Source organism: Falco cherrug, chromosome 3, assembly GCF_023634085.1.
Source record: "Falco cherrug isolate bFalChe1 chromosome 3, bFalChe1.pri, whole genome shotgun sequence".
In the NCBI taxonomy this organism is placed as follows: Eukaryota; Metazoa; Chordata; class Aves; order Falconiformes; family Falconidae; genus Falco; species Falco cherrug.
In genome coordinates this window covers 31,872,551-31,896,922 of record NC_073699.1, presented here as the reverse complement: position 1 = coordinate 31,896,922, position 24,372 = coordinate 31,872,551, and the positions used below count along the sequence as shown (strand labels likewise).

The window sequence follows — 24,372 nt, the reverse complement described above, 5'->3', positions numbered from 1 at the left end:
AAGAGCGGCCGCAAAAGTAACCTCCGTTTCGCGACAGCGGGCGGCGGCGGGGCACGGCGGCGGCGGTGGCGGCCGGGGTGGGCGGGTGAGTGGGGGGGCAGGCGGGTGGGTAGGTGGGTGGCTGCGGGCGGCGGGGCGGCGGCGGGCGGCCGTGCCGAGGGGGGCAGCGGTACCGCAGCGGCTGGCTGAGCGGAGCGGGGCCGTGGGGCGGGAGGCGTTGCGCCGGGGACCTCAGCGTTTGTCAGGGGTCGTTCGCCGGCGGCAGGCCTGGCGCTTGCACCGTTAGTCTCTGTGCCGGACTGGTGGTGGCTGTGCCATCCTGCTGAGGAGATGAGGAGGAGAGAATGGCAAGTGAGGCCGCTTGGGTGCGGCTCCTTGGCGGTGCGTTGCTGCTCCAGGTGTTTCCAGACAGTTTTGTTCTCTGTGACCAAGAGCGTTGGCCGTTCCTGAGGAGCCCACCCAGGCGTGGCCCAGAGGCCTTCCCTGTGCCTGTGCAGCGCTCCCACCCGAGCCTCTGAGGAGAGGCCCTCTGGCCGCTGTGCATCGGGGTCCAGCCCTTTAAAGCCTAAAAAGTGGCCTGTGAGATGTGTATCTTGTATCATCCCACCTTGAGTAGGTTTTGCAGCACGACAGCAAGTGGAAATGTTACATAAAAATGTTCTTTGTCAAAGTAATTCTAGTTTCCTTGATAGTTCCTGGTAGAGGCGCAGGCCTTAAATTAATTGTATATCCCTTACTGGTTATTATAGAAGCTTTTGTTAAGTAATTTTTTTCACATCAGTGTAAGCTGGTGTTGCTATCCATTCATTCTTATCCTCTTCTGTTCCCTTTCTCTTACACAAACGTTCATGAGACTCCACAATGTACCAGTCTAGGAAGCTGAGCTGAGACAGTAGCTCTATAGCCGCCTTAATCAGACACTGCTGCTGTCTGTCTTTCCTTTCTGCCCTGGCTGCAGTTTCTTATCCCCTGTCTTGCCCCACTTCCGTTGTCACTTGAGCCTTTGCTGAGCCATCTACAAAAGAACTTAGCCCAGCGAATCAGTGAGTAGTTGTCTGTAAGGTTGGTTATCTAAGTTCAGGAAAGGGCCAAATTAAATGAATTTACTGATTCAAGGGAGGAGGTAGAGGGAGGCTAGGATGACGTTAATTAGTGGATAGATTCACTTGGGCTACTGCAGGACAATTGCCAAGGTTAAAACTCCTTTTTTTCACCAGTTCAGTCTTAAAACAGGTCAGTTACCCGGTGCGATCATAGAATCATAGAATGGTTTGGATTGGAAGGGTCCCTAAAGATCATCTAGTTCCGACCCCAAATAATACATCCAGTAGCTATGGAAACAGCTTGTACTGTCACCGTTGAAGGGGTGAGTCTGCCTCTTTGAACATTAATGCTGGCTTGAAGTGGCTTACAGTGACTGTGTCAGAGTGGTATAAGGCACCCTAAAATATCGCTTCGATATAGCAAGTTTTAAAGCACAGTGTATCTTTGTGAAAGTAGAAGCTGAAGCAATATCATATTTTAATGTCACCTCATCCCTGGGCCCTGCATAGACGGTTTGTTCTTCCAGTCACACAGCACTTCTGAAAATGCTGTATTAGTGATGCAAATCCGCTGTCATGATTCACTTCAGCCCTTCAAACATCTATGCTTTGTTTTGTCACCTGAAAAAAAACCCGGTTTTTAAAAATCAGAAACTACTGTAGATGGGGAAATGCAAGTCACTAATCTGATGTCAGTGTCCTGTTTTTGTTAGAATGGAATGGCTTTGATTAGTGCCAGATGTTTAGCAACCTGTGCGATTATGTTGTTGGGAACTACATCCCATGTCTATTCTCCCTGCATCCACACAATCCACACAAAATCTCTGGTTGAAGGCAGTGCAGTACATACCTCAGGACTGGTTTTAGGTGTGCCTCTGCATGGCAAACAACATGGGATAACAGCTACTAAAAATTGGCTCTTAGTATCTGTGAAGTGTGGAGGAGATTTTTGCTTGTCAAAAACTATGGGGGAAAATAAAATACATGTAAAACCATGGAAAGCAAATAGCATGTAACAGTTTGTGGGGTTTCTACCCTCCAGATTTGGCACCCACAAATTCCAGATATCCTCGTGGAAAGTGTCACTGGTAATGGCCAGGTGATGGGCAGAATTCTGGACCAGAGAAGCCAAAGACAAGGCAAGGTTTGGAAATGTTAGTGGAGTGTGTGAAGGCAGTGATAAATAATGTAGTTTCTAGGTACAAACAAAAAAGGAGTGTGACAATCAATAAATTGTAATGGAAGTAGAACAAAAGGTTTTGAGGCCAAGTGGAAAGAGAGACGTTTCTGGGGAAGAGCAGAATTTGAAAATGATGTTGTTTTGTGGCAGAAAGTACTGACTAAAGTCGCCTGTACTGCTAGAGTGCGTGGCATTCATCTGATGCTCTCCCTCTGATTATCTGCTGACTAAAGTGCATCTTTTGAAGCTGGCAGAAGATAAAACATCTCTGGTTCTTAATGTCAGGAATTTCTGCTGGAAGAGGTCTGGGATTTCAGTGGCAGCTGTTGCTGTAGGTCTCAGGCTCAAAGCCACAAGGTTTATGGCACTATGTGGGATGGTGCTGCTCCAGCATCAGTCTTGAAAACAGACTGAAGTTCTCATCAGAACCCCTCTTGATGGGAACTTTGAGGCAAAATATACAATCCACTCTCTATTTGAACTCTGGGTTTAGTTAGGGCTTTACATATATAGATATATAATATTTGTTGCACTTCAGTTTGCTGTGAAACACAAAGTTTTTGTTTCCCACTTGCTAAAAATACCCTTTCCTGCATTCTGATAGACGTCAAAGTTGTTAAAATATGCCAAAGAGTTTCTTGAAGACTTGGTGCTCAGGGATCAGCCACATGTGTGCAAAATGTAGCTTACAGCATCTGCAATTCCAGTAGAGCAGAAACCCTGGGACAGCAAAAATACTCACAGTTTTGTCATATCTTATATCTTTATGAAAGTTTTCTAAAAGCTGAATCTTCTGGGAACCACCAAGTCAAATCAAAATTTTAGGTGCACAATTCAAATTATAGATTGTGTATATGCTGCTTAACAGTCCTCCAGCATAAACGTACTGTTGGGGAGAAGGGTTCGCCGGAGTCAAGAAGTCGCTCAATATGAGTTATGCATCTTGCTCAACTTTATTATTTCTAACACTACTTCTATAGACTCAATATACATGCATATTCGTAAAGCAAAAATATAATTGGTTATTAGTCTCTAAGCACGCGCAGTTCTCACACCCCTAATTATCATGACTAAAATGAGCATTCTATCCATGTAGCTAATTGTGTTGCTGTGCTTCAGCCTTGTAGTTTGTTACTCCCTATATTCCCATACCGCTCCCTATCTTTCTTGGCCTTGCATCTGCCTTCCCAGCAGCTGTAGCTTGTTACAGCCACGGCCTGTTGGCACAACATAATTACTTGGTCTCAGGATTCAAGAATAGCTCAAAGCTACCTTTCTTGTTAACTTCAGCACAATTCTAATTACAGGCCTATTCTAATACCAGGCCTGGATTGTGCAGATCTTCAGAGATTCTAAGGCCAAGCTTCTGCAGCCATTCTTCTACAACATACTATATATTTCAATGCTTTTATCAGTATTGGGAACTAGTACTTGACTTCACGTTCTGCTACTGATAATTAGCATTGTTCTCCTCTCTTTAAACTTTCCATTGTGGTCCTTGGTGCCCTTTAAAATTACAGCTTTCTGCAAAAGTAACGCTCATTTTGTTCACAGTGAACTAGCAAAGTCCTGAATTTTCTGTCTTTACAGGAGACCTGTAAAAACATTCAGGGCAACAACAGTGTGAAAAGAATTGTTTGTCCTCTTCATAGTATGGTATTTCTTGAGCAGACTTTTCTAAGACATAGAATGTCCATGCTGTGGCCAAAGGAACAGCATATCCCAGATGCTTGTAAATTCAGTGGCCATGTGTTGTTGATGACAGTGTAGCCACAGAAGCACAGAGCTAAATGCGGTCTGTGAAATCTGCCTGGGACCTTGTCAGGTGTCTACATGGATTGCAATCCCTGCTGCTGTGGCAGCGCTGTCACTAGGTCACCCAGCTAGTAGGTGTCCCAGCTAATCTAAAACTAGCTCAAGCATCTGCAAGCCAGGGTTTTGGCTGTACAACAAATATGCCAGTAGAAAGAAAACACAATATGGAAACTGTAGCAGATGATGTGTTTTGTGTTTGGGTAATACGCATTCTTCCTTGCGTTATGTATGTTTTCATTACAGGTTCTTATTAACTTTAATCTTAGCAAATACCTTTTTAACACAAGAACCTTTCATAATCAGTAAGATATGCTTTGATACTCAGCTATATAAGATCTTCTAAATACCAGATTTATAGTATATTCACGAAGAGGAATTGCAAACTTTTTTTTCCTTTAGAGCAAAATTTGACATTAGTCCTTAAAGATTACAGTTTTAATTCAGATTGCGATTCTGTTTGAATGTCATAGTGCAATTGCTAGATATCAATTTTAGGGATTTAAGTGATGACATTCTTTTAATTTTGTTTAAGTGAGCATCCTGAGTTAAGCTACACATCAAGTGAATGTTATTTGTCAATAAAATGAGCCTGACTGTGATAGTTTTGTTTTAAAAATGAACTGCATGTCAAGCCTCCATAAAACCAGGTTAGACAAGAGACTTTCATCTTTTTAAAGTATATAATTTTACCAGATTTCAGCTGCTACTCTTCAATAATACTGAATTCTGTTGTCTTCAGTCTTACAAATAAAACTATAAGACTTCAAAATTAAATGGCAGCAGGGTGTTCAGTTTTATGGTAAGTGTCTGCATCAGTAATAATTGAAAGAAACACTGATGATTTCCCGCTCCCCTGCCCCAGCCCCTAATCTAGTCAGATCTCTTGTGTTGAATTGTAGATTTTACAGTGGCTTGCTTTGGAAAGCTTTGTGTTTATGGGCTGTTAGGACAGCATCTATTCAGCAGCTGGCTGGTTAGACATAGGACTCCGTAACTGAGGAAACACTACTGATCCTTTCTCTTTCTAATTTTTCTCATAGGCATAATAAAGCAGTGAAGAGAAACTTAAGGTGGGAAGCATTACGTATCTTATAAATCAGAAAACTGTTTCTGAAGTATTTTGACAAACTGCATATATATATATATGTAGTAAAATCTAAAAAGGTAGGTTATCTTCTGTTTTATTTAGAAAAACTCATGGAAACATCTTTCAGGGGTCTCAGTGGGGTTACAAAAGTAATTTTTTATATTAAGGAGGAATGCAAAGCCTAAAACATTCTTTTAGGTAAGTTCTGTGGAGTCTTACCAAATTCTAGTAGGCTTTTCATGATCGGATTTTGATGAAGGCAGATTGCCTGTTAGTTCTTCTTCACAAAGCTTTCAAATCCATTTAAAGGCTACTCGGTTTTATAAAATAGACCATGTAGAAGACAGTAGCTCCTCATGATTTCAGTTAGTGACAGTTTTGGCTTCTTTTTCTTCCTGGATATTAAGTATTTCTCTAGGCATGCGGAGATTTCATGCTTTTCCCTCTGGAGTGGATGTCTACAATGAGTAGAGAATCTTAGCTTTTTTTTTTTTTTTTTTCAGCGTGAAAACAACATGTTAAGTGATGGTGCAGTTCATAAATACAAAATTGCTAGCTGAAAGTGCCACAGCTATTGTCTGTAAAGACACTGTTTCGTTAACTATGTTAAGCATTATATAAAAGGCATTAAAATGGAAAGCAAACATTTGCATATGAACTTCTGTGATGTTTCTGCCTCAGGTAGAAGTCAAGTAAATAGAAACTGTATGTTTCACAGTGGCTGGTAGAACTGTGTTCCATAACAGAGTTCAGAAGAAGCACGGCTCAACCGTCTGCTAAAATCTGCTTTCAGAATTCAGAGAATCTTGATATGAAATTGGGATTCTGACATCCAGCAGTACAGTCCTCAAATCCTCACTTAAATCTTAGTCACCACAAAGTATGTGTTTGCATTCTCACATGTGAAGTTCTTTATTCACATTGTTCTCCATATTTCTAGAATTGCTTCCAGGACTTTTTGTGGATCTAGCCATATGGATTCAGGACAAAGACTACTTTATTTCTGTGTGTTTTTTTAATAGGTTGAAAGTGTGTGGAGAGCATGGGTTATGATATCGAGCGTTTTGTTGGCTATGTTAATGAAGGGCTATTATGCTCCATCTGCCGTGATGTGTTAGAAGATCCATTACAGGCTCCTTGTGAACATGCTTTCTGTACTGCTTGTATACATGGATGGCTTGTTCATCACAGTAACTGCCCTGAAGACAGACAAATGATTGATGTATCTTTGCTACGACCTCTCTACAGGTATACAGTAGTCTTGCTGTATGTTGAAATTACATGAATTTAGGATTTCTCAAATTTGCTTGCACAGCTTTATCTCTTGTCATTTACTGTCTCTCACATTGTCTTTATCCAATATGCCTGTGGCAGAAACCAATCATTTGCATGAAAGCATTAGCATTTTCTATTTATTCTAACTAACTTTCAAGGTATTAAATTTCAAAATGGAAAGAACACTTAATTTGTTCTCTCCATGTTTTTGTATCTTGAATGCTGATTCTAGATGTCTGTCTGGATATTCTTCTGAATGTCTTCTACAGCACCAAATCTTTCCCATGCTTTTTTAGAGAAAGAGGCAAAGCAACTCTTGGTAACAGTCACTAAACACTGTATAGCTTTTGTTTTTCCTTTTAGTCTTACCTAGATACTGTAGGGGGAGTTGTAATGAATAATTCCTGTTGACATGAACCAAACTTCTTGCCTTAAAATCTTTTTTTAAAAAGGTCTTTAGTTGTAAGAATTTCTCTTCTCTTGTAAAACAGGCTGTTTTGGCAAGTGTCTTCCATAATTGGTCATGCAGTTGGACTAGTTGATCATTGTAGGTCCTTTCCGACTGAGCTATTCTATTAATTCCTGCTATTGCCAGCACAGTTTGATCAGTAGCTACTGCTTGCTGTTTAACCCCTGCATTGTCTAATCTTGCGCAGATTAACACTTACGTTGCGTTTAAAACCTTCAGCCACACATGTTATATTAACTCTTACTAGTACTCTCAGTATTTTTGTCACTAATAAGATTTTATTCTTTGGAAAGTTGAGGTGTAGTGTAGGCAGAACCCTAGAGTTTAATTTGTAGGTTGTCTGTACTCACTGTAGTCAGTTTGGTTTGGCATATTTAGAAACACAAAACTTCAGTGACAGTGAGTAGCCTTGGTGTTTGTTATTGGTAATATCTCCTGAGCTAGCAAAAGGTCATGATTAAAAATTTATTCAAAAATAAAGATTTAATTTGCACATTTAATTTTGGAGACTGAATATTCCATTAACATTGTTTCCTTTAAGCCTGTTCTTTTCCAATATGATCACTTGAATTGTAAAAAAAAAAAAATCAAATAAGCTGAATATTCACGGTTTTTCCTAATGGAGATTAGAATCTTACTTTCTTTTCCCAAATGTTGAAAATACAGACCTTTTTTTCAATTGCGTTCCCAGATTTAAGAAGAAATTGATTATTTTTTTTGCATGTAGATACATGAAAAATGATTTAAACCGTCTTCAGCTACATTGCAAAAACAGAGAGTATGGCTGTGAAATGATTTGTTCTCTGGAATCTATAGACAGGCATGAAAGGGAGTGTGAATACAGTCAGATACCTTGCTCCAATGCAGGTGAGTCACCTTCAGAGAAGTTGAATCCTTTATATTCAGAAAACGTGTTTGTCATCTTTCTGTCAATAGAATGGGAATAATGGCTGTTATTTCCATACAGAAATTCAAAGCTTTGGCATGATCTACTCTTTACAGCAGTGTTTTTGAACAAAATGTGTTACCCGTTTATGGCAATCATGATCATTAGCAATAGTTTCTTATCCAAAAACTAACCAAAATGAGTATGATGGACTTCAAATTTATGAAAATACAGCAGTGCGTTTGTTTTGCTTCCTGTCAAGTTATGAATTTGGATTTCAGTTTTGTCTGCTCGTTTTGATTTTTGTATGAATATAATAGCACCTACAGAATGCTTATGGGTTGCAATTTATTTACAAAATAGCTTGTTGCCTGGTGCATGTGCAGCCACCCACTCTGTCTCATGGTTTTAATAAAAATGTATTTTGGAAATAAGAATTGCTTTGAGCTAAATTCTGGTTAGAATTGTGTTCATGTTAAGGTTTTTATTTAAAACAAACTTACACCTCTTGAGGAAGAAACATACTGCTAAAAAGGAACATAGTGATGTAATTTACCAGTCGATTTTATTCAATATGTCATATGTTCCTGCAAAGTTAATTTCTAATAAATGGTGCTAAGGGCATAGTCAAGTCTGCCATTGTAATTAATTATAAGACGATTAAGGTGCTAAAATCACTCCACCGGAAGTTATAATTTCTCTTAGCAGTAAGTGACTCCTGCAGATGCTTCAAATTCACCTCTGTTACTTTCTGCAGAAAGAGTAGCATTTATAGAGTTACTACACCTTATCTCTGATGTCTGGTATTCAGGGTGTGAGGGCTCTTACATCTCTCAAGAATACATCGGAGTGTATTTTGAGTACCTCAATTACAAGTCATTATATTAGTAAAGCTTCTTGAGGCGGCTGTCTTTTGTAATTTTCTGATATAGTTTGTTGGCAAGTTTCATTGCACCATTGTTTCAGTTTTCTTACATCAATTTTATCTTCAAATGAAATGCAAGCCTGTATTACAGCAAACAGTACCTCAAAGATTGAATATTAAAGACTACAAACTTCAAGTTTGGAGTGTTAAATGTAGCAATAATTTATATAGTGTTCATTTTTGGTTCTCTACATTTTACTTTTAATCACTGCAGATTTGTAAAGTTTGTGTCCTTGAATTTCTGTGGAAATGTTTCTATTTTTGCATCAGTTATTAAAAGTTCATAAATAAATTTCTTGTTTATTTATGTGGTCTAGTATGTTATACACAAGACCAACAAATTGTCAGGAAAATAAGGTTATATTCCATATCACCCCCGTTGCTGTTACTACGTGTCTTTGGACCTTTTATTCCTAAATTTGGTAACCTACTGTTTTTCACACGTTTGCATTCTTCTTCAATTCCAGTCACTGCAATCTATGGTGGAAGCACAGGCAAGTTGCTAGTGTCTTAGCTTGGCATCAGCATTGTCATTACTGAAGTTGCTTTAATGCCAGACCAGCAGTAGAAGACTTCACATAAAATACCTACTTTCAGTTTTTCAGTATTTTCAGTTAATGGATAAATATCATAATGACTTTTTTAAAGTGTTTTATTACTAGTTGTGTGTGTTATAATTATCATATTTCATGTTCTAAAGAAATCACTTTTTTCATTGCTTTAACAGATTGGCTGTTGCTTAGCTCAGGATATTGCGGCTTGCTTGCTTGAGTGTTTTTGTTTGGAATTAATTAAAATGCTTTTGTTAGTTGCAAACAACTGGCTTACCTTACTGTGTTTCCTGTTCAGGTTGTACAGTTCAGATTGAACGACGTAACTTGGATGGTCACCTGGCAGTGTGTGAATATCGGAGCCGTGAATGCCCTAATGGTTGTGGTTACACCATTCTCAGTGCAGAAGACACACAGCATAATTGCGTAGCTGAGCTAAGAACTGAGCTAGAACTACTTCGGTACAAATCTTCTGTTTCTTTGATGTTTGTGTTAGTCTAGGCCTGAAAAACAGTGCATGAAGCACTTCAAATACTAGTACTGGATTCTGGTATGTGTTAAATAGCCTATTAATTACTTGATACTAATGGGTCAGAGTATTATGTCAGCATAGACTTTAAATTTTTACTCTTCTGATTCTTTTGCTGGTTTGGTTGTGTTTTTTTCCCCAAGTTATTATAAATACTAAAATACCATTGCTTGTAGCTCAACAAAACTGTGAGCTGACTATTTAAAATGACAAAGTACCTAAGAAAGCTGGACTGAAGTTGGAAATTTCATTTTTTCCATTGGCCTGCTGTAGACCCAAGGTCACATTATTAATAATTATATTTAGTTTATATTTCACATATGTTTATAGTTTATACAGATCCAGAAGATTAAAATCTCTAGTTATTTTGGCAGGTACAGACTGATAGATTAAACCTCTTAGGGTCTAATTTCCACTTTTTTATTAAGATCCTGGCAGATTATTAACAGTCGGTGAATATGACTCTTCTTACTGGCATCTTCTTTTCCCTCATATATGTTCCTGTAGCTTTCCCTTCCCATGATATTCCAGTTGGACTTTTTTTTTTTTTTCTTTTTTTCCCCCCAGTGCTCCTTCCCATTTCTGTCTTTCAGCTCACCAAGTCTTGTGCTCTTGAATATTGCTATGAAGTCAGGCTCAAATCTGGTTCAAATGCATTGAAACACAAGGGGTTCTGCTACCTGGTCCTGGTTTTTGAACTCAAAAGGTTAATGTAGTACCAGCTAGGTTTTGGCTATAAGGCTGTGTGAATGATTAGGTTATAATAGTTTACTGCATACCATCATTTAGCATCCACCATAAAAGTGACAGGATTACATGTTTAGAAATACTATAGTATTCAAACTTTTTATCTTGACTGTGTTTAGTAATACTAAGCAAGTAAATACTATACGTAAAAGGTCATAAGTCATTTAAAATCATAAATATGTGTTCTTGAGCTTATAGAGTTACTTCAGGAATATGATACAGTTGTCCCCTGTATAAGCTGTGTATGGTCACTTCAGCGCCCCTAGGGCACAATGCACTTTCCTATGCTAGTTTTATTTAAATTAATAAACAGTACTATCATGCCTCTAGAGGGGTGTCCTGCGGAGTATGATGGGAATCAGACTGGGCTGTTAGGCTGCAAGAAGGCTTTCTGGAATTTGAAAATCATTATTTTCCATGCTTACAAGGCTTAACAAGGGGAAATAAACTTTTTAGGTCAGAAATGATCTGCAGAGTGGAGGAGGCAAAACATGAGATGGAGTCGAGGTTAGATTCCCAGAGAAGGCACATGGTCCAAAAAGAGAGTATTCTGCAAAATGAAATTGAAGAACTGAAGGTAAATATGATAATTTTCTTTTCTTTTTTTTCCTCTCCTAACAGTCTAGCTTTTTGCTTTTCCCAGCAGTTGTCTTTTACTTTGTAAGTGGAGTCTCATAGAAATAAGAATTACATTAAGTATGGGAAGCAAAAGAGGTGTTAGCATAATGCTTTGCCAGGGTAATCGGCTCGGTTGAGAAGCAGGCTGAGTGCTTTATTCTTGTGGTTTATTTACTTCAAATTCATTTGGGGCTAACCTGGGTACCCCTGTACAAGGACTGCATCGTTCTGTGCATACGTAGCGTGTTGGCACATCTATCTGAAACTCATTTTCAGTATCTAAACATAGGGCACACATCGCAAATTGGATGTAATTGAATATTCAGCTCCTTTTTTAGTGCTGTCCAAGGTGGCATAATCCAGTGCTGACACAGAGTCCTACTGCAGGCAGTGGTACTTACATTATGGTTCAGCTGTGGTCAAAGGGTTGGGAGAGTTGCACTGCAAACTTAATCAAGTAACAAGCAAGGCAGTCTTACCCTTTCATTCATCTAGTTCTTATTGTATCACAGAATAATGATTTTTAAAGCCCAAAGCAATGGATGTTCTTTATAGATTACATTTTTATTTTTACTGGATTTGACATTAAGTCCTTGAAGAATGTATCTGAATATAACCAAAGCCTTATTTTGCTTGTAGTCTTCAGATAGAAAATTTAAGCAGCAGCTAGGTAAGTCCACTGTTTCTTGTTATACTTTATGAGAAACTTTTTGCACATTTAGGAAAACTGTATCGGAATCTTTGAAACAAGACCATCTCAGAAGGTGAATGCTGGATTGTGTCTCAAATTGTTTACATTTGTTCTGCCTATCAAAAAATTATTTCAGTGTTGCTTATTCTTTGTAATCCTTCACCCTTCGTGCGTGGCCAATTCAAGTTCATACAACCATCATTAGAAAAGAGTGTGTTTCTTGGAGTAAACGTGTATTTGCATTTCAGAGTCAGATGTCACGAATGATGTCAGATGTACGCTCTCTGATGGCTGCAGAGAGACAGCACCGTCAAGAGCTGGAGCAGGCAGAGCTAGAAAAACGGGAATTAATGGAGCTGCTGAAGGGGCTGCAGAAGGACTGTCGATTAACTACTACAGAAGGAAGCAGGAAGTCAACAAATTTCCGCCCTCTGACACGACTAGAAAGTGTAAAACGAAAACCTAGGGAAGTTACAGTTATCTAAACAGAAGTAAGCTCAAAAAGCATTTTCTTCTATTTTCTGTGACCATCTGGCAAACTTTTCTACTTTCTAGGAATGATTGGTAAACTTTGTCATTTCAGATTTGTTTTCTTTTGAAATCTAGATTACTACTTGATTTCCTCTTGGGGCATAAAAACAAACAGATAATTTTCTCTTAGGGAACACTGAGCATTAAAATCAATAACTGGCAAATACATTTTTAGCTAATGTTTTTATGAAAGAGGGGAAGGAGGCTTGGTTTGTTATATCTCTTCAGTACATCTTTTACAGGAGTCTTTCAAGCCTGAAAGCCTAGAGCATTTTAAAGTCAAAGATACTTAAAGGTTGTTTCCTTCCTGGTCAGTTATGGTCCATTTAAGTCTAGTTTATACTTATACTTGAAACAGAAAGAAAGTGTCATCATCAATAATGACATTTGGGATGTATTTAATCTGGGGGAAAGTCAGTAACAGAAATAAATAGATTTTGTTTGTTTATAGTCTGTAGAAGGTCTATTTCCAAGGTGGAAAGAAAGCACTTTAAATTGTAATTCTACCGTTACATAACAGCTTCAGGTGAAGTTGGCTTTTACTTTAGAGCTTTTCTAATTTCCCAGGTTGATACACACTTAAGAGACTAATACCAAAGTCCAAGGTAATAGTTATCTAAAACCTTTTAAATAGATATGTGAGTAACCTGGAATTTGTGGGAGGGATCTACATTTTATTGAAAATTCTGAAGCTTTTATATGTGGAAATATCAACTATTTCTACAGCGTCGTTTAAGCTTAAGACCAGCCATTCAGTATTCAGTATCTTTAAAGCATATATAGAAATACCTAGAGTATCCTTAATTGCCTTTTGGCAGGCTTTAGGCTACTTGAACATTAAAGTCCACAACAGATGAATGCTTGTGCAGTCACTTGGACTTCAGATGTCTCTATTAGTACTCAAGTTTGCAGTTCTGTAAGAGCTAGGATTTTTTTAACAGACCCACAAATACTGAATCAAGGGGGCATTTGTCTGCAGGGACTGCATGAGAAATCTGTACAGTTGAAAGACTTTTCTGTAAACTTCTCACACAGCCTGTTCGTGTTTTTTTCAGTGGTATAACAAAGCCATATTCTATCTGTTGCAGCTCTTCAGTGGAGTAACTAGGGAAGAACCTGGCCTCCTGTTTACTGAATGTGTTAAATCAGTTTGGAGCTTTCAGGAACGTGTGCAGGTGCAAACATCTGAATAAGCTAATTTTATAGTTTAGAAAGCAAATACATCACTGTGCATGCCTTGCTGTCGCTCAGACCAACGCTTTGTGGCTAACAGCATAACCAAAGAGAGAGGCAGCAACTTTCTTCAGCACATACACAACATTATGAAGACTTGCAGTCAGAGCTGTTTTAATTTCAAGCATTAACAAATCCTTCTAACTTGCTGTTTCTTTAGTACCACTGAAGCAGATGGGAACATGTTCAGGTCTTGTGCATTTAAAACCGAACAAAAACAATCCTCTCTAAAAGCTTTTTGTTATGTTTCATGTTTTCTGAAAGAAAGTTACGTCCACATATTTACATGGTTTCAGTCCTTGCATTCTAGATTAAATTACAATCGTTGAAAGCATTTAGGTCACTATAGTAGTCTCACCAACTCATGACGTAGCACATCTCTTAAGCAGGCGTATTTAACAATCTGAAACAATAAAATAGTAGCTATAATTTGGGAAGACCTTCAATCACGCAAAACATTCAGTGGTCAATTCACTTGCATCAGTGTGCATATTAAAGCTGTAGGTAGAAGGTAAGAATGCTTTTATTATCTTGTGTTCTAAATAAGCAAGCTGTTAGTGTCTGTGGTCTGTGTGACTCTATTTCAGCGTTCACACTAATTTTGAAGCTTCTTGGCAACACCAGATTTCATGCTATTAGAATGAATCCAGTGCTTTTCTGTGTACTGTAACTGTGGTTCTGTGATGTGACTTTATCTACTTTGCTTAATGTGAAAGAAGAAAATTACTTCAAAATCCTATAGAACTCAGATGAGCTGGATCATCTTTCGCAAGTTGGAGGGCAGTAACCCAATCTTTTCTGTTCTGACTGCAGAAAAAAAAAGCAAGTTAACTAGCTCTGTACTTTCTCCATAATGGGATCTCTGCATATGTTGAATTTCACCCATATTTATGACTAAATTCCTCCTAGTATAGAGAACTAGGGTTTATGTAATAGTTACATGTGGTCTACTGTCCGTCCCCTAAGTGACAGACGTGAAACCGTGAGCAAACGCATCCTGGGTGGTAAGGAAGGACTTTCAGCTGTGCCATCTATGTAGCTTCTAGTTGCCAGCTCTGGAGCACCTGAACTTCCAGTGCTGAAATGTGGCAATGCTTTGGGCCCACGTGCTGCTGCGGTGACCTGCCAGCTCGGCTTTCCTTCAGCAGCCGAGGAGCCCTTGCAGAGGTACCTTAAATGGGCCCATAGCAGCTAGTAGCATCAGACCCCTCTAGTTACTTGAAGCTTAATCTCCCGTTCCCCTGTGTTGATAACTGTTCTGCACTTAAGATTTTCCACTGACAATGAACCACTCACAGGGTGGCATATGCTGAAGTATGGCCATCATTTTACTTGTCTTATAATTAACTAGGCTGAAATGAAATAGCCCATTATCTCTCAATATTTTATCTACTTTTAGCTTTTCCAGTTTCATGTATTACACGGCTCTTAATAGCAGCTGGCAGAAGCAAGGCAATGAATTTTCTTTCTTTCAAATAGCCTGTTAATCCTTTTTATAAAAACTAAGGGTCCGAGTATTGTAGTAGACTTGGTGTAAGTAAAGACATGAAGTCGGAAATGCTACTTGCCTAGTCACGATCGTATCTTAGGATTATACGAGACACTGCTTAAGGTGCGTTACGGGAGGGCTCCAGCACTGAACTACTGGTATTAGTACTCTCGTACTAAATCATGCTTTAAGCAGTTCCATTTCCTGACAGGTTAACTGTGCTGAGAGCAAGTGGAACTGTTACTGAAATGGACCAGTAACTGTGCAAACGGTTGTTGTATTTTTAGTTGTTTCTGATGGCGCTTTGGAGCTAGAAGAGGGTGAGCAAGGACTGTGGAGAGTGGAGAGACTAAGTGCGGGCTGACTGTCTTCCCCCAGCCCAGGAGCAACAACGCAGCTGCGCCAGCCCGTGCCACCAGCTGGCTTGTGGCATTACTGTTAACACAGCATTAGAGTTAAAAGGAGATTAAATCTTTATCCACAATTAAGTGGGTATGAAATGTAACGGTACCAACCTGGGAGATTCACAAGTAAAACTCAGAGGGAGCAAGCTGTTCAGTGCGTGAGGCTACAAGGTATTACAAGGAGTTGAGCAAATCTTTATCCTACATTAAACTGGGTGAAAAAGAATAACACCAAGGTAGTGTTTAAAAAATAATATTTTAAAGCAAGCGATAAGTTTGTCTGGAAAGAAAATCAACATTTACGTATTTATTCTGAATACCCAAGAAGCCAGTTACAAATACATGTTCCCTTAAACTGACTTCTCCACTTGAGAGATCAAATTCAAGTCAAAATCCTGTTTTCTTCTGTTTGCTTCAGCATTAAAGCTGCATTCCCTCTTCTCCTGCATTCCTCCCAAAGCAAAAAACTGTTGGTGGTCTTGGCCAGTACGGACTGTTGCTGCTGGGATTACTTTATCTGGAGTGAGAACAGTAACTTTTGGGGAGAGCTTCCAGTAGATTTAGATGAGTTTCCACAAAAGGCGTGGAAGTGAGAGCCATGCATCCGAGTCAGGTGCCAGAGTGGCAAGAAGGAATTTTGCTGGACTTCCTAATTAAAGTGGCAGTTTTTAATTAGTGTGGTTCCAGTACTAGATTAACAGTCTCATATGAGATGTTAATTTAGTAGCACACATCTACGAGAGTTTCTTGTCAGCACGGAAGGGAATGGAATTACACAGTCCAGCAAAACACCTAAGATAGTGAAGTATTTTGACTGCCCAAAAGTGGTTTTATCTCAGATGTTCTTAGGTGGTTTTTGAGAAGTTTAATGCATTAATAGATCCCAGGTGGCAAACAGTTCCTAAGATTTATAGAAATGGGTAGCCTTGCAAATTAAATTTTCCACATGGTGTCCTCTTGGATGTTTCTGGCATGGTGCTTTTCTACAGCCATTTTACTTAGAAGTGCTGGATAGTATTTAAAGGGAGCAGTACTAGCCTTGCCTTTCTCCCGTACTGCTTGTCAGGCGAAGTATGGTAGGTCAGGGAGATTTTACCACAGAGATAGATGCCTTTATAAAGACCTACAATTCTATGCAACTTTCTATTAACAAATAAAACATTGAACTGTCTTCCAGCATTATGGTTCACTGCCAGTCTATTTACATTTTCTACCTTTATATACGCAAGGATAAAACAGAGCTTAACAGATCTTAATCTCTAGTCTGTAAAAGAAACAGTAACACTATTTGTATCACTTTGAAGAACACTTTGTATAAAAGTTGAACTAATAAAGGGTCTATACCATGATTAATGCAGTGTGGCGCACTTTCTGTTCCAGAAGTTTGAGTGCCGCCTTTATCAGATGAAACAGGAAAATGGCGGTGTGCTGGCTGCGCAGCACGGGAGGTCAGGAATCAGCTACAATATAGGGTCGGTGCCCTGGAGCAGGCAAGGCTGAAAATGCAGCCGGAGGGAGTATCTAGCAATAAACACGGCAGGCGGTCAGTCAGACTGCCCCTGCTTCGCCAGGATTTTTCTCCTGCCTCACAGGTGGGAGTTTCTGAATGGGATGAGCAGCTGCTTTGAAGGCAAAGAGCTAGCCTAAGTTGCCAACCGCTAGCCTACAACAGTGTGACACTCCAGTCCTGCACAGGCAGCAGGATAATAAACCGGCAGCAAGGGAAAAAATAATTCACCATCCATCAGCCGCACAGATCCCACCCCTAATGCAGGTTTTTCATAGCCACCAACAAAAGCCCATGTGGGATATGGACATGTAACTAACAGGAAAACAAGAGGGTGGTTCAAAAGTTCTAACCTAGGGATGCGTTTGCTTAAACACGAACAATCTGGACACGGGGCCCTGCGGAGCGTGAACCTGCTGCAAGCCTGTTCTCTCACCTGGTGGGAGGAGTCACCCAGCAGGAGAGGAAGGCCGAAAGCCTGAGGGCGCAGCACAGAACCCTTCATCTGCTGAAGCCTAACCATCCGCACCTGCCCTTCAGCCAGTACAGAATACACAGAATAACAGACTCCATGAAAAGATTTCGGAAGCGAGGCGCACACAACTTGTCTCACCTTACCACATACGCAACCTGTGCATTTGCCTGTCCATTAACGGGGACATTCACCAAGCCAGGGCAGCTCTCACACATCTCAGCCGGAGGCGCAGCCTTTGCTCTGCTCGGACCGTCTCCTTCTCTTGCTGCACGCTGGTGCACACGCACAGAAACGTATGCAACAACAGGGCTGGAGGAGGGAGAACTGTGTTACACTGTGGATGCGTTCTGCCTTACTCCTCCCCGCTGTTTCGCTCATGAGGTAAGCGTATCATTCACTAAACAGTGTTTGGCATTAGCCACTTCCAGTGTTCTGATGCTCCAGTCAGGAAACAAAACTTGAAAAGTCCTTTTTGGGCAGAGTGTAAAAAGCAAAACTTAATGCTTCAAGTGTTGTTTACTCATGATAGGAATCCAGTTTAAAAAAGCAAGCCAACTAACTCCAAGTTTTAATCAGCATTATTTCAAGTTGAATTTATCCAAGAAAGGAACCACTTTGCATTGAAGCGTCACAGAACTAAATCATTTAAAAACTCAAACATGAGAAACCTGAAAAGAAGTAGCATACATTTAACTAAATTTACAGAGCTTCCATACATCAAACAATTTAACCAACCCTTTATTTCCTCCTAGTTTTGAAAATGCCTAGTGTGACATGCCATATATTTTAAAGTTTCAAGAACCAGTACTGAATATTTACATATTTATTCCATGCTTGACACTTTACTTTTCATTTCAAATTCCCTGACAGAAAACAAATGATTCATATCCCTGCTAGCTTCCAACACAGTACAGTTTCTAAAAAAATAAAACGACCTTAAACACACAGTCTAAAGAAACTAGTCAGCTTCAAAAATATTTATGCAGTGCTCCTTAAAAAAATAGCATTAATACCTGTAATGCCTATGAGACCTCCACCCATTTTAGTCATTACAATTACATTATTGGTAAAATTATGGTAAAATTACATCTTCCTGTTATTTTAACATTCAGAAAACTGTTTGGCTTCCAATCTAATTCCTTGTTCGCGTTATTTTCACCAATGTTGAAACACACGCCTTTGTGAACCGATACTATTCCTTTTAACCGCACCCAGGCAATTAACAGAAGTTTGTCACTTTCATAGGTTGCATCAATTACTTTGTGCAAACTAATCACCTCTCAGACAGTGGGACACTGTCCCGGTCTCCCCACAGAGAAAGTACACGTAACAGGGGCCTTCTGTGGTTCAAATAAAAACCTACTTCATTTAGCCAGGCAACATAAAGCTAAAAAAAAAAATAAATGTAATTTAGAAGTATTATCATACTTCATAAACACTTAAAAATAGGCTCTTTAAGTTTATGAGTCTAGGCAGATGAGCTGTCCAAAGTAAGTTAAGATTACATAAAATAAGACCATTTCAGCTGGGCCTTATCCAAGTAGACAAAAACCCCTTTATAGCACTTTTGTAATGTCAAGAGACTAAAGCATAACTGAATATCAAGCTCAAGTAAATCTGACAGTGGAGCTCATTTGTAAAAATTGTACATGGCCTTTAGGAAAGGCTACCACTCCTCACCCTACCCAAAAATGCAACAGGCTATTGAGAATCAGTTAATTCTATGAAATGCCGTGGAGCCCAAAGGAATGCAAATGTGTAAAAAGCTTACTTCAATCGCTGAATTTAATAGGAAAATAAATTTAGAGTTCAGTCTAGGGGTAACCTTTCTTTGTGAACTCCTGCTTCTCAAAATTCTTCTTTTTGCACTCTATCTCAGTCCAATCACAGAGACAAAAATCCAAACCATCTACTCAAGGGGAAGATCTAGCATTACTGCTTCACCAGGTGGTTCAGTTTATACATCTGTCTCTCAGCCCTCTCCTCAACTATGAAAGTCAGCAGAGAGGCAAGCAACTAATTAACTCCAGGCTCTCTAAGGGTACTGGTACCCTGCCTTCAAACTTCAACACATACTCTGGGTTCCAGTGAAGGAACTCTTGTACTCCTAACCCAGGAGCTGGAGTTGTAAAGTAAACGCTAGAACATTATCTTACTCTCCCTGAAGTCAATGACAGATGTTCTACTAATTTTCACAGGTGTGGGATCTTAAGTGTCTAATCACATTACAAAAGATAAGACAACAAACCCTACATAAATTACACATAATTTGTATTCTTTCACAGATTAATTTCAGTCAGTCTTGTATCACTTGCTACTTCAACTGCTGTCAGATGGACCTCATTCATTTAACTCAGACTGGCTAAAAAAAAAAATAAAAAAATCTAATGACTCTAAACCTGAGAGAGAAAACTAAAATTGCCTTACATATATATTTTTGTAATTTTCTTGCAATAAGTCACACACAGAACACCTGTACCTTTCTTTTGGCACAATGAATATTTTAAGAAGTCCTTCAAGTCTTAACTCAAAGAGGTTCTTTACTGAGTATTGTGTACTGAAGTCCACAAAAAACATTCTTTCAAAAGGAACAAAAAATTTACAATTGTACACAAAAAGTCTTGGATTTTATTGAAATGTCAAGTCTTGTATCAAACAAAAACTTTTCTTCAGACAAAAATATTCTCTTGGTGTCCTCCAGATACCAGTTAACTCTGAATTGGTCCTTTAGTGCCGCTGCTTGCTTTCTCATCTTCACAGAAGTCCGCGTGGTTGGGCTGTTCCATTAGGTCTCATTTTATCGTGTGAAGGAACGTACATGACGACCTCTTCCACTGCCTCCACTAACAAACTTTCCTCTTGAGCCACCACTGCTACTACTATTAGCACTTGTCCAAGACGGTCCAATTCCTCCTCGGCCTCTGGAAGCACGATCGCGAGGACTCGGTCGGTAGCCTTAAAGCAAAGAAAAGTATACTCAGTTGGAAAAAAAAAAAAAAAAAAAAAAAAAAGCCCTAGGCGTAGTAGCTGCTGTGAAAGCATAAGAAACAAAAACAAGATGAGACACAAACAAGGTCTGTTTGCTCCTTTTAATTTTCACTTTTCTTTTAGGCAAGCATTTTTGCCTTGACTGGCTCTATAATTACCATGTAGGTACGAAGACAACTGAATTGCAAAAATCTGAATGCAAAATTAAGATTCTGTGATCAAGTGTTCAATTCAGCAAGTTTTATGGATTACAGGGCAGTTCGTATTTGACACAGTCAAAGCATGTATTTGACACAGTCTCAGTGACAACTGTTCATATATGCTTAAAACATTTGCTGAATTTCAAGGTGTCTGCAGCATCCTTGCATGGTTTCATTTGTAAAGCAAAAATGAAATTCAAGGAATTTTCTATAGTTCGATGCCCATATGAATACCATGTACCTGCGGAACTTAATGGTCTCAGTGGTGGCAGTGGACCCCTGTTAAAATTGCTCTGACCACCTCTACTGTCATTGTAGGTTCCCCTGGGTGTACTCTGTGCACTCCAACTTGAACCTCGAGCACCTTCACGACGACTGTAATTTCCTAGATAGGGAGAGAAAAACCCACACACTGTTGAGCAAACATCGCGCTTTTTTTTTTTTTTTTTCCTCATTTCAATCTTCACAATACTTAGGGTGGTAAGCATAATATTTACATAATTCAAAGAGATAAGCTACTCTGCATCAGCATACCCTCGGTGTTCTAACTCAAAAGTCTACAAGTTACTGTATTACACACAGAATCAGGGAGAAAAACCTATTTTTCAGAAATGAACCCAAGTTTAAAGGAATTCACATTATCTAGTGTATTAAGACAGACTCCTGTATTTTAAGGTTTTGTGGTAAAGTAAATCCTGGTATTTATAAAACTTTACTAAATGGAAGTATTTTCTGTTTCTACTGTGCAAGGACTTGCCCCAGTTATGGGAGGGAAGGAAATGGAGTGCAGCCTTGTCTACGTATGAAAGAAGTTTAACACCCATAGCTAGAATCTCCATGTTCACTGAAAATCGTATCTTATTCTTGTCAGGATCTTCCATCCTTTTAATTTAAAAGCCTCACTTAAACCCAGAGATGTATTGTGATGCTTGATTTCAGGAACTACCGTGTCACAAGTGTTAGAGTGGGCTTTTTATTGTTCGGACTGCATCCCCGAAGCACTCCAACAGTTGCTACAAGAAGACAAGTAACTCATTCTCTAAAAGACAGGGGGAGAGAGGCAACACAGGCACTCACAGCCTTGTTTCAATCCCACAGCACTCAAGCAGACCTTTTCCAGTGCTAAACAATTTATTCCAACAACACTGCTTCATGAACATCTCACACCAGGGATAATTAACTACTATTAAGTTGAGTTAGTATTACTGAAGGATTTTTAGTATTAATTTACTCATTCTAATACAGGAGACAACATACCTTTTGATGCAGGTGGTGTAAAGAACCTGTTCTGACTGTGAAAAGCTCCTCGTCCTCCACGATTCCCTGAGAACCCACCACGTGAAGAAATCTTCTGTGACACTTTTGGTGGCCTTTTGGCGGGTGGTATCCCATCTGGAGCAACCACTTCTTTGCTCTCAGCAGCAACAAAATCATCCACGTGCATGGAGGGTGGCCTGCTCGTATTCTGTTTCCTCTGACGGAAGATATCATGTGGTCGAATTCCTTGTCCAAATCCTCCTCTGCCTCTTCCTCTTGGTGGTGGCACAACATGGGCCCTCTTCGCAGGTTCTATGTACTCAGATTTTCCACTGTCATGACAAACCATGATTTATTTAGTTAATGTAAAAATGTATTCATACTGAAGGTCAAACTTTCTCCATATGGGAGATGCAATTTGAAAGGTATTTCACATTTTGAGAATATACAGATCAGCGCTGAACACACTGTTTGCTCCTTAAACTCATCTTACCTTGAAGTTATGAAGGTCTCGTGCTTGTGCTTGCCGAGTTTGAACCCTTTTGTGGTTTTTGTGCGTCCAGGAGATGATGGTTCTGACAAAAATGACCTCTCCAATTCAGCTTGCAAGTCAAAATCACTGCAGCCCTTTTCTGACAGTTCAATTAAGTCAACTTTTACCTGCAAAGACAGAGTTTAGTTTTACCACAACAATCACTAACACCTCTGAAGAAAGAAAATATGCTGCACCAGGATGGATGAGATTCAGCTGGAGTCCTTACACTAGAGCAAAAAGTCTCCATCCTCTACCTTTTAATGCAGTAGTGTGGCTCAACACAAAAACCAGCAGTAACAAAACAAAAAAGCAGCCAAACTGCAGCAAAATTGTCTTGATGTTTCTGAACCTCAACAAAGTCAAGGGCACAGCCTTCAGGTATGAACACCTGTCTTGTCATCAAATGATCTACAGTGAAGCACTCTTTTTCCTTTAGCTACAGTCCCTATAAATTTATTAATGCTGCTTTTATACAGGAATCAACAGCTTTGGTTTTGCTTAAGAAATTAAAACACAAGCACCTTCACATGTAAATTTAAAAAAAAAGAGCATAACTAAGAAAGAATTAAGGCAATGATGTCAACAGAAACTGATTATTTCTCACATAAGAAGTTAAGATACTGCCATTTGCTTAGTCTGAAAAAAGAATGTTATTGTATGTTTTTCACAATTACATTTAAAGTTTAGATTATAAAAATCAAGTTTCAAATACTGTGAAAAGTTTCTGTGGAAGTAGTTTTGTGTACTACTGCCATTTTTTCCATTTTTGACCCACCAAAGATTTTTTTAAAAGTGTAGCTGTGAGGCTTTGGATATTACTGCAATGACAGCAGACAAGCAAGGAAAAGAAAATAAGTCACATTCTTTGTCTATGTTTAACACAGACTGCTGAAATGCCCCAGCAGAAATGCAAAAGCAGGTTAGGACTGACACAACAACTGTTCCTCTAAAGGAGAGGACTTCTGCATTAGAGAAGCTGCCGATTTTGTGGATGCTTCCAAGTGAACCTGAAGGCATTTGATAACAACTGTGAACAAATGCCAACCCCTAGATCTGCGTCAATTTACAAGGGTGAGCTTAGGAAAACAGTGAGCCCCTGGCAGGGGTTGCCCAGAGCAGCTGTGGATGCCCCATCCCTGGCAGTGCTCCAGGCCAGGCTGGATGGGGCTTTGGGCAGCCTGGTCTGGTGGAAGGTGTCCCTGCCCGTGGCAGGCAGGTTGGGAGCTAGATGACCTCTGTCTCTTCCAACCCAAACTGTTCTGTGATTCTATGAAAACAAACCGTTTGGCCATATGAATTTCTGGTGATACTAGCTCAGGTTAACCCTCATTTTTAAGTCCACTTCAGTTACGTTCATGAAGCCTTTTACCATATCCAGGTCAGTGTCTATTTCTTCCGCCTGAAAGGGTGAAAACCACATGGACTTCAGCTGGTCATCCATCACGTCTGCCAACACATACGTAGTCCTGCAACAAAACAAAGCCAAACACCTATGCGGTTACAAACCACAGGCAACTGCAAGCATATGCAGCATTACAGAGCCCAGGGTGAATGTTGCTGCCTTACCACTGACACCTGCGTGAAATTAAATACATTGGGACTAGTAGGTAGTAGTGATAACAGTGCTGTTTAGGTTCTGTTTGTAATATACTCTTGCATAAAGTATTGCATTTACGTAAGTAAATCACAAGTAGTATGCTCACACATTCAATCATTTTACCTGTTGTTAAACAAATTCTGAAGAGAGTCTGGTGCAGAAAGAATAGGCTCTACATCATGGTCACTCAGCGGACTAGAATCACCCGCCGATTCCAACATCTGCCTCACTCCGACAATGTTGTCCAGTAAGGATTCAAGGCTGTCATCTTCCTTAGAACGATCCTAAGTCAACACAGCACAAGTCAGAACTTTTTCCCCTCCTCAGAGAAGGAAATAAG

The 24,372-nt window shown here is 39.5% G+C and overlaps 2 protein-coding genes across 6 annotated transcripts in view; one reads left to right on the top strand and one right to left on the bottom strand.

Moving 5' to 3' along the window:
• Positions 1-241: 241 nt before the first annotated feature.
• On the top strand, positions 242-16,822 carry LOC102047655 (RING finger protein 151-like). Of its 5 annotated transcripts, none has more exons than XM_027814188.2 (7): positions 242-1,366; positions 5,079-5,202; positions 6,148-6,373; positions 7,597-7,736; positions 9,530-9,692; positions 10,964-11,084; positions 12,065-16,822. In XM_027814188.2, the coding sequence occupies exons 3-7, from the start codon at positions 6,168-6,170 to the stop codon at positions 12,299-12,301; spliced, it is 867 nt and encodes a 288-aa protein (XP_027669989.1). In that variant the 5' UTR covers positions 242-1,366; positions 5,079-5,202; positions 6,148-6,167; the 3' UTR covers positions 12,302-16,822. The 5 variants fall into 5 exon arrangements, with proteins under 5 accessions (XP_027669989.1, XP_027669990.1, XP_014140658.1 ...); XM_014285183.3 differs by lacking the exon at positions 242-1,366 and having other exon boundaries at positions 2,702-5,202; positions 12,065-12,307; positions 13,436-16,822; XM_027814189.2 differs by lacking the exon at positions 242-1,366 and having other exon boundaries at positions 2,701-5,108.
• A 1,355-nt stretch (positions 16,823-18,177) lies between these two features.
• The window catches only part of VIRMA (vir like m6A methyltransferase associated), a 28,286-nt gene continuing 22,091 nt past the window's right edge, over positions 18,178-24,372 (bottom strand). Inside the window, exons 19-24 of the mRNA XM_055704750.1 lie at positions 24,156-24,316; positions 23,805-23,901; positions 22,394-22,560; positions 21,901-22,232; positions 20,885-21,028; positions 18,178-20,410 (exon numbers count right to left, since the gene is read on the bottom strand). Coding sequence (XP_055560725.1) covers positions 20,253-20,410; positions 20,885-21,028; positions 21,901-22,232; positions 22,394-22,560; positions 23,805-23,901; positions 24,156-24,316 — 1,059 coding nt within the window. The 3' untranslated portion in view covers positions 18,178-20,252. The remainder of the gene's footprint in view (positions 20,411-20,884; positions 21,029-21,900; positions 22,233-22,393; positions 22,561-23,804; positions 23,902-24,155; positions 24,317-24,372) is intronic.